General features: G+C 34.4%; 1 protein-coding gene across 4 annotated transcripts in view; it reads left to right on the top strand.

Moving 5' to 3' along the window:
• Window positions 1–12,133, top strand: part of SESN1 (sestrin 1) — a 100,185-nt gene that overhangs the window by 76,087 nt on the left and 11,965 nt on the right. For 3 of the 4 annotated variants that reach the window (XR_004957594.1, XM_036248058.1, XM_036248059.1), the window contains exons 2-5: window positions 6,235–6,300; window positions 7,072–7,272; window positions 7,894–8,076; window positions 10,387–10,629. Coding sequence is in view for 3 of the 4 variants with exons in the window: in XM_036248058.1 (XP_036103951.1) it covers window positions 6,235–6,300; window positions 7,072–7,272; window positions 7,894–8,076; window positions 10,387–10,629 (693 nt within the window). In the remaining variant the exon portion in view is untranslated. Of the gene's footprint in view, window positions 1–4,921; window positions 5,005–6,234; window positions 6,301–7,071; window positions 7,273–7,893; window positions 8,077–10,386; window positions 10,630–12,133 lie in introns of those variants that run through there. The other variant, XM_036248060.1, reaches the window with a different exon arrangement.

The following is a 12,133-nucleotide window of genomic DNA, read 5'->3' on the forward strand; positions in this document are numbered from 1 at the left end:
GAAGTGGGATAGGAACTTGTACTTTTACACAATATATCTTTGCCTTGTTGAAATGCCTCAAAAAGCACATACTCCAATTAATATCAATGTTGTGGTTATCAATGTTTAAACATCTATACAGTTTTAAAATATACCAAATGCAGTGCAAAAAATATGATGATTCAAACGATCTGAGTATTTTTAAATTTTAACTAGTTGTGCAAGTAGATAGATGCCATAAGCCAACAAATGCTTTCATTTTGCATTTGTGGCAGATTATTCATTCTTTCACTTAGGAATATTTATATAGACTCATAAATGTATCTAACAAATTTTTTAAATCTCATTACAACAGTACTTTCTTACAGTGATACATTACACACATAGTCTTTCTGTGCTACTGTCAACATTTGCTAAGAGTGTTCATGCTGTGAAAGTTAGTTTGTTAGTATTAGACACTAATGATACTATGTCAGAGATTTGCAGCAATGTTGTGATAGTGGAGGCTGTTGCTGTCTCTTTCAAAGATGCTGATTAGGAGGATTGTTGAGGAGAGGACTGTTAGTTCCCATGTTAGTTTTTCCAGCCACACCTTCACCAAGAGCCAATGATGTTTATGCTGTGATTAGCATCTACATCTGTTTTTCAACAAGGCTACTTTGTGTTGGCAGTTTTGATTCCTAGAATCTGGATTAGCCAAAATTTTATGTCTATAATTCATTTTCTTACAGATACAGATGAAGTCATAATTGAAGTAACCTTTAGGAAGTTATGAAATGCACTTAGTTTGGCTTGTTACCCCATTGAAAACCTGCAGTGCCTTTTTACATATTTTTTAAATCAGCACTTGCTAGAAAATGGGGTCATAACTAATTTGTCATGTGTCTAGGAAAAGCAGTGTTTCAAAAGTGTTTTCCAGAAAACTGAAACTTTTAACCTTTTAGAAACCAAGGATATTATTGTATAATAATAGTGGTAACTGAAAGGACCTTTAAGGTATCAAAAACTCTGGCCCAGCCAGTGTGGCCCAGTGGTTGAGCATCGACCCATGCACCAAGAGGTTGCCAGTTCGATTCCCAGTCAGGGCACATGCCCAGGTTGTGGGCCAAACCCCAGTGTGGAGCATGCAGGAGGCGGCCAATCAGTGTTCTCTCTCATTGATGTTTCTATCTCTCTCTCCCTTTCCCTTCCTCTCTCTCTAAAAAACCAATAAAGAACAAAAAAAAAAATTATAAAAAAAAAAGGTATCAAAAACTCTTAAAGAGGCTCAAAAGGCACTACCTCTAGAACCATACTTCCTACTGTTTTCAGGGTAATTATCACCTGTTTACTGTTCCCAGAAGTTAGAACTCATTTTGTGTGCAGTGGGAGGCTAGATGGAATCAGTATCTGCTTCCCACCAGTATCTGGAGTAGGATAAATTGGGATGCAATCTCATGGCTCATCAGGAGCACCCCAGGTCAACCCTTTGTCTCTCTTGGGCATGAGATTAAGTAGAAAAGATCATATCATGTTCTTGTATCCTTCTCAGGTACCTACGCTATTAACTAAGAGAAACAACAAAGGACATCTTTTGAGTCCTGCCTCTAAATACAGGAGAAAAAGGTGATGTGAGATCTAGAACAGTAGTGACTATATTTCCCATTATATCAATCTTGATATTGACCCTTTCTGTTTGGGAAAGACTTAATTTTTAAAAATCTGACCATCTCCTCCCTCTCCCCCCTATCTTTTCTTTCACTTCCTCTCTTCCCCCCTACCATTTCCCTTTCTGTTTTTACAGAATGACACAAACATCTCACTTCTTCAGCTTAGTAGGAAATTGGGCCTAGTAGCCCCAGAGTGAGCTGGGTAAAATTCTGTTTTACTTAGAACCAGCCTTAGGTAAAACAATGAAATGGTCTTGGATGTCAGAGACTTTTTTAAATTCCTTTTCTTTTCTTCAGTTTTTTTCTGTTTTCTGTCCCTTTTTCCATTCTGTTCTTTTTTTATAGATTCATCTATGTTGTCAGACTGGTATCTCATGAAGGAATGAATGTGATCTTATATGAAGAGGTTGTTAGCATAATGGATTTTATAATCCATTCCCAAAAATATTTGGCTTTCTTAACATCCTATTTTAAAACATATAGTTTTTCACTTTAAAATAATGTATTTCTAAAGCAATGGGAAGGAGGGATTTGGCTGATAAAGACAGGGAAGAGGAGAGACAGTGATACCAATATGACCTCTAAATCCCTACAACTGTAGCGATGGCCTTAACAAAGATTTGAAAATTACATAGGACCATTGGGAAAGACCCTTGCCATACCTACTAGAAAAGACTCCATTTCTGAAACTTTGATAGTGACTTTCTTAGAATTGTAAAACTGTTGTTTTATAATATTTTTGTATATAAACTATACATTTGGTATAAAAACAAAACCTGCCCTGGCCAATTTGGCTCAGCAGTTAGAGCATCAGCCCTTGGACCAGAGTCTCCAGTTCTATTCTAGTCAAGGGCACATACCTCAGCTGTAGTTCGGTCCCCGGCCCCAGTCAGGGTCATGGAGGAGGCAACTAGTCAATGTGTCTCTCTCATATTGATGCTTCTCTCTTTCCCTTCTTCCCTCCCACTCTGTCTAAAAGTAAATGGAAAAACAAAAACAAAACTAAGTAATATAATTCAACTTCTTTATTTAAAGTCCATGTGCTCATTAAAAATCTGTTCTCATTAAAACAGATTCATATATCCCTGGCCAGTTTGGTTCAGAGATTTGAACATTGACCCATAGACCGAAGAGTCTCGGGTTCATTTCTGGTCAGGGGCACATACCTGGGTTGCAGGTTCGATCCCCAGCCCCAGGCAGGGTTGTGCTGGAGGCAGCCAGTCAGTGTGTCTCTCTCCCATTGAGGTTTCTCTCTCTCTCCTTCCCCTCTTTCCACTCTCTAAAAACCAGTGGAAAATATCCTCAGGTGAGGATTAACTAAAAAAACAAAAAATACAACTTTATATATTCCACCTGCATGCTGCTAATGTATTTGTAGAATAAAGTCCTAGAAATGGAATTGCTAAGTTTTTCCCCCTCTCCTTAACAAAGAGTAACATAATTATACATATTATACACTTTGCTTTTTTGCTCCTACATTATATACTTTGGAAATCTTTTAAAGCCAACCCATATGGAACCACCTCATTTTGTAAAGACTGCATGTTATTGTAGTCCAGGGATTTTCAGCCATTGTACTGCAAGAATTTTATAACATGCAATTCTTGACTGTAGCAATGTAGTCAGGATCACTGACCTGTTTTCCCTTAGGTTGTCAAATGAAAAAATGACAGCAGCCAAAACCAATACCCATCTGGTGTGAATGAATCAAAATTGTACCTTTTTTTTTTTTGATCAATCAGCAAAAAAAAAATGTTGGTGTGCTATTGAAACAGCCCTGTGTTGATGAGCACTTAGGTTGTTTTATATCTTGTACTCTTAGAACAATTTTACAGTACTTATCCTTTTACATATAACATTTCACATATGTAACCTATGTATGTTTATAGATTAATCTTTAGGATGGAATTGTTGATTCAAAGGGTATGTGACTTCTTCATTTTGATCATTATTGCACATTGTCCTCCCTAGAAGTTATAGTTATATGTATATTTCTTGATTTTTTCCCCCTCACACCTAAAAGCACTCCCATCAGAAATGTATAAGCAATGAATAATATTTCCCCCCTCCCCCCAGACTGTTATAATCAAACTTTTTGATTTTAAGCAATCTTTTAGGTGAAAAATGGTATCACCCTGGCCAGTTTGGCTCAGTTATTGGCGAGTCAGCCCACAGACTGAAGGATCGAGGGTCTGATTCCCAGTCAAGGGCATTTACCTGGGTGGCAGGTTTGATCCCTGGCTCCATTCGGGGTCATTCAGGAGGCAACCAATCGATGTGTCTCTTTCACATTGATGTTTCTCTCTCTCTCACATCGATGTTTCTCTCTCTCTCACATTGATGTCTTGCTCTGTTGCTCTCCCCCTCCCACCCTCCACTCTCCTTAAAAATCAGTGGGAAAATATCCGTGGGTGAGGATTAACAAAAAATAAAAAAATTAAATTGCAGTTGTTTTATTGTGAGGGATCATTGTTTTAGCCATTTGTATTTTCTTTTCTTTTAACTATCTATGTTCTTTGTTCATTTTTCTATCCGGTTATTGGAGTTTTTCTTATTGATTTATAGGAGTCTTTATGTATTAAAGAAATTTAGTCATTTGATATATGAATTGCAAATATATTTCCCAGTTTTCTGCTTGCTTTTGACTCTGTATGCTTATTTTTCCCATGTGAAAGAATTTTTGTCATCAGATTTATCAATCTTATATTTTATTACTTGAACTTTGTGTCATTCTTAATCCTACTCCATTTCATGTGTGTTTTGTTCTACTGCAGTGGTTTTTATTAATTTATTTTTTATATGTAACTCTGATTTATTTTGGAGTAAAGTGTGTTTAGAGCTCCAACTTCATTTTTTGTCTGAGTGGCTATCCAGGTGTCCCAAGATCATTTGTTGAATAATCTCCCCCATTTGATATGTCCCCTTTTTATATATGAAAGTCCCAAGGATAATGTCTCTTGTTATAAAATGAATAAACCCTTGAAATGCATATTTTCTTAAAATGCATTTTGTTTAAGATAGTAAAGAAATAAGGGGTTAATATTGATTTTAGCCTTAAAGTTTTGTCCAATATATTTTGTTTAAACTGTATGTAATTAGATTAGAAATTCAGTTAAAAAGGCTAATAGAGTCATCATTTTATTATAAATGCTGCAATTATACCCAGATGATGTATTGAATAGTGGGAATGTGATTTTTTCCCCTTTATTTATTATAGGATATTAAAATCAAGACACATACATGGTCAGACCAGTGAATTGAGTGCCTCTTCTAATGAAGTGTGGTGGTTAGAACATTACTGTCTTCAGTATAAGTGTGGAATAACCAGATTAAGACATCACTGACCTTCCATACAAGATTATTTGAATTATATGATGTATGTTATAGATTCATTTGGCAAATATAGCCTACTCTGAATCTGAATCCTGAGTTCTCCTAATAAGGATTCTCTTTAATTTTGTCCTGCCTGCTTAATTTTAAAACTCCATTCTGCTCAAAAGATTTTCATTCACTTGGACCAGATTTCTTGAATTGCTGCCACATGTCCTTCTTTACCCACCCCCTTTTTTCTTTAAAAGGAAAGCATCTGGTTTATATCATAAAGGACTTTTTGAAGCAGTATTGAAAGGATAGAAATACTATTTGTAATTTTGTATATAATGTAATTTGTATCTAAGCAATGGTTAATCTTTAGTTGTTAAAACACTAAGAAGTTTTTGATTGTTTGTTTGTTTAAAGACCAGTTTGATGAGACTCAAAAAAAAAAAAGTTGAGTTATTTTAATTTTGTTTCTATGAGCACACTATATTGGGAGGAAAATGGAAGCCTTAACAGTGGATTTTTGTTTTTTGTTAACCATACTACATTGTTACATAAGGTATAGAATTCTAGATTCCAGGTACAGGATTCTAGATTCACTATGTCAAAAAGCAGAAAACCATTTATTTCTCAATTGCTTGAGCTTCCCAAAAATATAAGCAAGGTTGATGGCATCCTATAAATAAAAACTTTATTTAATGCTCACAAAATTAATTTCTCTAAAATTGTTTTACTCAACCACAGAGAAAATATGGCCTGCAGTGCTTTTTCTTTTGTAGATTTAAATACCTACTTTTTAAATTTTTCATAATATTTCTGTTCTTACTGTGAACCATTACTATAGATGTAATAAAAATTATAGTTCTTTCAGTTTGGCATCTAGGTAGAGGTTACTGCTTTTTCATTTCCTAACAAGATGCACAGGAATTGATATTTTAGTTGGTTGTGTTTTGGATGTACAAACACATTGGTCTTATTTTGTATCACTGATGATCCACAGGGTTGGCTGCTATGTGCTGAACTTTCTGTTCTAGACATTTTGCCAAGTACTTTATGCAAAACTCTGGTTTAAGTGAAACAGGTTTCATTGTTTTTAGTCAGAGTCATATTGTAAGCTGTTGTCAGCTATGTGATACAAACAGAGGACTTGGTATATATATGGCCATGAAAACAAACCACCAAAACAAGCCTGTCTCTGTTCAAGTGGTTGTTTTCCCCTTCTTTCCTGTAGCCTCAGTTCATGTTGTTTAGTGCTGGAAGCCTGAGATGGTATAATTTTCTTTTCTAGGAACTTGGAATTAGAATTCCTCGACCACTAGAACACGGACCAAGCAGATTTATCCCAGAAAAAGAGGTATGTTGTTTGTAAAAGTACGTAGTGGACAGTGTGTTTTTAAGGAAAAACTTTCATGACCTGCATCTTGGCATCTGAACAACTGTTAGTCAACATGTTTTATGCAGAGTTGATCACAATTAATCATCATGCTTTGGCAGTGAATCTGTGGGATTAGAAAGCTGTTGTAGTCATGTTGATTTCTAGTATTTCTAACACCCACATTTAGTCAAGGAAAGGAAAGGCTTCTTTTGACCAATGATAATCTGATTATATTTAGATGTTATTTAGGTGTGCTCATAGCTGAATTACTTGGTCTTGACCATCTCCACAGGTTGGTATCAATGCTGGATTGGATCTTTAATTTTAAGTATGTAAATACTCCTATGCTTTGTTTATACATTATTTGCTGTTAGTCAATTTTGGTCAATTTAAATTGAGTGAAAAGGAAGGCATTGTTATAAGGAAAAGCATTAGTATCTGTTTGCAAACTCTGCAAGTATGATAATCTAAATCTGCTTCTTTATTTGGATTCTGGCCAAGTCTGCAAGCCGACTATCTAGATAGCCTTTAATGTTCAGACTTTGTTGTTTATTTCCTTCTATATAATATGTGACTGTTGATTCTTCTATCTGCTCCCAGTTGAGTTAAATTTGTAGAATTATAACCTCTCTCTTCTCTTAAGCCAAATTTAATCTGCTTCTAGGTGATACTTGGAATGCAATGCATGCATGTTTTCTTTCAAATCAATTTGTAATTTATGTAACCATGGTTTTCCTTTCTTTTATACAGATTCTTCAAGTGGGGAGTGAAGACGCACAAATGCATGCTTTATTTGCAGATTCTTTTGCTGCTTTGGGTCGTTTGGATAACATTACATTAGTGATGGTTTTTCACCCACAATATTTAGAAAGTTTCTTGAAAACTCAACACTATCTACTGCAAATGGATGGGCCATTACCCCTGCATTACCGGCACTACATTGGAATAATGGTTTGTGAACATTCAGTGGAAAATTCTGCCTGCTTGCTTTATTAATCTTTTTAAGAGATAGCTAATGCTTTAAACACAGAGATAAATACTTATATTGTGAATTCTAATTGGACTCCTGTTAGGTAGTGTCTGTTTTTCCTCTTTCTAAATAAGTATACTTTCAAGTATTACAGAAAAAGAAACATGTATTTATATGCTTTTGAGAATAATAGAAAATAATAAGAGTATAAAGTAGAACACAATAGCTATTTCACTATTATAAACAGTTCACATAGACATAACTGGTGCTATTCCTGTTAAATTTGTTAATATTCCATTATTTTATGGTTGGCACCTTAGTTAAAGTTTCTTCTTAATCTGAGTTTTTGAAAATTGTATGTATATAAAGTTTCTAATGTTCAATTACTTTTATCAGATATTTTGTTATTGGAATATTTCTGAGGTGCTTTCTATGATGTATGAATTTTTAAACTGTTTATATGAAAACCTTATTTCTGTAGTTCAGGAAAATTTGAAACATACTAATAAAAAACTTAATTAGCTGTTTTGAACATTGTAAAGAAAAAGGATTTGTAGTTCGATTTTATTATAGTTAGAATAGTCTTTTTGTTTTCTCTTAAGGCTGCAGCAAGACACCAATGCTCCTACTTAGTGAATCTTCATGTAAATGATTTCCTTCATGTTGGTGGGGATCCCAAGTGGCTTAATGGCTTAGAGAATGCTCCTCAGAAACTACAAAATTTAGGAGAACTTAACAAATTGTTAGCCCACAGACCTTGGCTTATTACCAAAGAACACATTGAGGTAAGTAGTAAAGTAATGTATCTAAGGGGATATTAAAATTAATTTTTATTTTTAAATTGAATTTATTGGGATGATATTGGTTAGTAAAATTATACAGGTTTCATGTATACAGTACATTCATCTGTATATTGTATTCTGTGTTTACCACCAAAAAATATTTTTTTTAATTTTTAATTTTTTTTATTAATTTATTTTTGTTACAGATATTTCTCCTTTTTTTCCCCATTGACAACCTCCTCCTTAACCCCCCCTCCCCCGTCCCCAGCATTGTTGTCTATGTCCATGGTTACACATACATGCGTACAAGTTCTGTGGTTTACCCCCCCCCCCGAAAAAAACTTGTACTAGATTATTTTTAGAGCAGTTTTTGGTTTACAGAAAAATGGCAGAGTTTTCATATTCTACCCCTTCAACCTCCTACCTCCCCCCAATGCACACACCCAAGTTCTTCTATTATTAACATCTAGCATTATTAGTATAGTACATTTTCTGTAACTGATGAATCAATATTGATATATTACTATTAACTAAAGTCTGTAGTTTACATTAGGGTTCATTCTTTGAGTTGTATAGTTTTATGGGTTTTGAAAAATGCATAATGTCATGCATCTTCCATTACTGTATCATACAGAACAGTTTCTCTGCTCTAAAAATCTCCTGTTCATCTCTCTCCCCTTCCCCCTAAACTTACAACTACTGATCTCTTTACTGTCTCTCTAGTTTTGCCTTTTCCAGAATATCATATAGTTTGAATCATACAGTATGTAGCCTTTTCACAGTAGCTTCTTTTACTTATCAGTATATATTTAAGGTTCCTACATGCTTTTAAATGGCTTGATAGCTCATTTAATTTATTTTATTTTTAAAGAATATGTTTTTATTGATTTTAGAGAGAGAGGAAGGGAGAGGAGGAGAGAGAGAGAAAAAAAAAACATTGATGATTGTCTGCCTCCTGCATGCTCCCTATTGTGGATTGAGCCCACAACCCAGGCATGTACCCTGACCAGGAACTGAACTGGTGACCTCCTCTTGGTGCATGGGATGATGCTCAACCAACTGAGCCACATTGGCCAGGGCACTCACTTATTTTTACTACTGAAAAACAGTCCAATGTGTGGATATATCACCATTTGTTTATCCATTTATCTATTAAAGATGACATCTTGGCTACTTCCAGTTTGGGGCAGTTACGAATAAAGCTGCTACAAATACTCATGTACAGGTTTTTTTGTAGGCATAAGTTTTAAACTCAGTTGGGTAAATAACTAGGAGTATGATTGCTGATTGTAAGCCTATGTTTAGTTTTGTAATAAACTGTTTTCCAAAGTGGTTGTACCAGTTTGCATTCCCACCAGCAGTTAATGAGCATTCTTGTTGATCTTCATCCTTGCCAGCATTTGGTGTTATCAGTATTTTGGATTTTAGCCATTCTGATAACTGTGAAGTGGTGTCTTGTTCTGTATCTTTTAAAAATAACATCTTAAACTACTTCCTTCTGGTTCTATTTATTAATAAAGATAATAGAATAAAAATAAATTGACATTCTCTAAAAGTATATACCATGCAATAGAAATTCTTGAAAATGTATCTTTTTGGACTTACCTGTTTTACAGAACATTTTAGATACTGTTACATATGTGAAACATCAAGAAGATATAAGATTTGAATATGATTAATACAATGTCTATTGGCTAGTGATGAAAAATTATACAAGATTATAAAATAGATAATGAAGCAGAAGGAATATAGATTGTAAGATTTTAAAGAATTATAGACTTTACCTTGATCATAATTTTTAAAATATAATTTCATTTAGGAATATTCAGAGTCAAGTTGGTCAAACCCCACTATCTTAGTCCTTGAGGAGGCCTGATAATAGTTCAAAAACAAACAAACAAACAAACAAAAACCCCAAACAGAGGCATATTTATAAAGTGGCTCCCCGCCCTTTGAACACAAATTATATTTGGTTTGAAACTTTGAACAACATAGTTAATCCATTCATAGTCTAGTGTCTGAAACATGGCAACTGCTTTTAATATGCTTTTACTACAAAATGCATTGTATTTTTAAATCAGGATTTCAGAAAATCGAAATGATAATGTGTCATTATCAGATTGTATTAAAGTCTAATGGTGAATACATGTTCATAAAAATTAGCAAATTCTGTGTTTTACATGTCTCAAATTGTCATTTTACACAAGGTATATATAATTACTGTTTTCAATAGATTAAATACCAAGATGAACTATATACTTCCACCAACACCATACCCCCATCTAAAAATATGCTCTCATTTTTTTCCCTAAGCGACTGTTAAAAGCTGAAGAGCACAGCTGGTCTCTTGCAGAACTGGTACATGCAGTAGTTCTACTCACACACTATCATTCTCTTGCCTCGTTCACATTTGGCTGTGGAATCAGTCCAGAAATTCATTGTGATGGTGGCCACACATTCAGACCTCCTTCTGTTAGTAATTACTGCATCTGTGACATTACAAATGGCAATCACAGTGTGGAAGAGAATCAGGTCAACTCAGCAGGAAATGTTTCGGTAAGTATCTTATTTGTTACAGGATTGTCATAAGACTAATTGTAATAATTGCTGTTATATTATTTTTTCATTTGGCCCCTGTATCTGTTCATTCAGCAAGTATTTATTGACTGTCTCCAAATTCCCAACACCAGTCTAGTACTAAGGGATATACTTGAATAGTTTTAGGATTGGTAGCTACCAGCATGTGCCCCATCAGAGCCAGCGAGTATTGAATAGCTACTGAAGTGAGCAGAGGGGAGGCTGAGAGTAGTGCTATTGCTGGTAGTGACTTCCTAATGCCGAGCACATCCTTTTCTTCCCTTTTGCACAACAGAGGGAAGCTACCTTCTTAATTGTTTATCTTTTAGATTTAATTATACTTGACCTGGAAATTTCTCCTTTTAAAATTCTTTTTCATGTTTAACTTTATAAAAATAAATATAAAAGCAAATGTAATTTTATTAAAATGCTTTCACCTCTATTTCTTCTTTTCTCTGGCTTTTATACTTTCCCAGTCGTTATTCCTTTGAAACAGAGCAGAACGAGTTGAATTTTCTATAATTTTAATTCCTGTATACTATGAATCAAAATTCCGTCTGCATTCTTTTGTATAGTGAAAGTGCAGGGGTTTATTTTATGTTTCCAAAGATAAATCAGAGAAACAGCATCACAAGCCTTCTGAATACTTTGCACAGATTTTCTCAGTTGTATCCTTCCTTTGAAACAGATTTGGACAGGTTAAATAGCCTTTAACTTAAATATTTGACTGTAGACAAGTTACCTAACCTCTGTTTTTTCATGTCTAAATAAAGATTAAACACAAGGTTATTGTGAGGTTATTGTGAGGTTTAAATGAAATGTCTCTGAAGAGGTAAAAGGCCTAGTACAGCACTTGGTCTTTATCAAGTGCTAAATAGACTATGGTGAGATCAGCACACGAAGGAAAATCATTTTCCCAAGGTTGATCAACATGCTGTGCTGACAAGGCCCAAGACCAGTATTGTATTTTCATCCTCTTTTGAGCCAGTTGGGTTCACATTATAGGTCTCCATATGGCCCCTGATTATTTATCAAAGCTCAGAGGTTATGAGATGGTCTAAGGAAGAATATATCAGTTGCTAGGATGCTTGGAATTATATTGTCCTTCCCCACTTTTGATATAGTACAAGACTAAAGAAAAAGACTTGATTGTTTTTAGTAATCCTTCTATTAAATAATAGTGAAACAATAGAAATTTTTTCTCTAGTTGATAAGCTCCCTATTTTCGGGTGTTGAGTTGGCTACTTTTAGGAGGTTTATAGCCCACACTGATAGGACTTGACATAATCTGATATAGCTTATTCTTAAGGTACAAATCAGATATCTGGCTCAGTTCTTCAGATACAAATGGCAAAAAATAAATAAAAAGTAACTTTCTTGTATAATGTTAACATTTTAATATTAAAATGCTTTAACTTTTTTTTATACTACTAACAACTTCAATAGATTGTTCAAAGAGCAAATACACACACACACACACACA

Source organism: Molossus molossus, unplaced genomic scaffold, assembly GCF_014108415.1.
Source record: "Molossus molossus isolate mMolMol1 unplaced genomic scaffold, mMolMol1.p scaffold_m16_p_8, whole genome shotgun sequence".
In the NCBI taxonomy this organism is placed as follows: domain Eukaryota; kingdom Metazoa; phylum Chordata; class Mammalia; order Chiroptera; family Molossidae; genus Molossus; species Molossus molossus.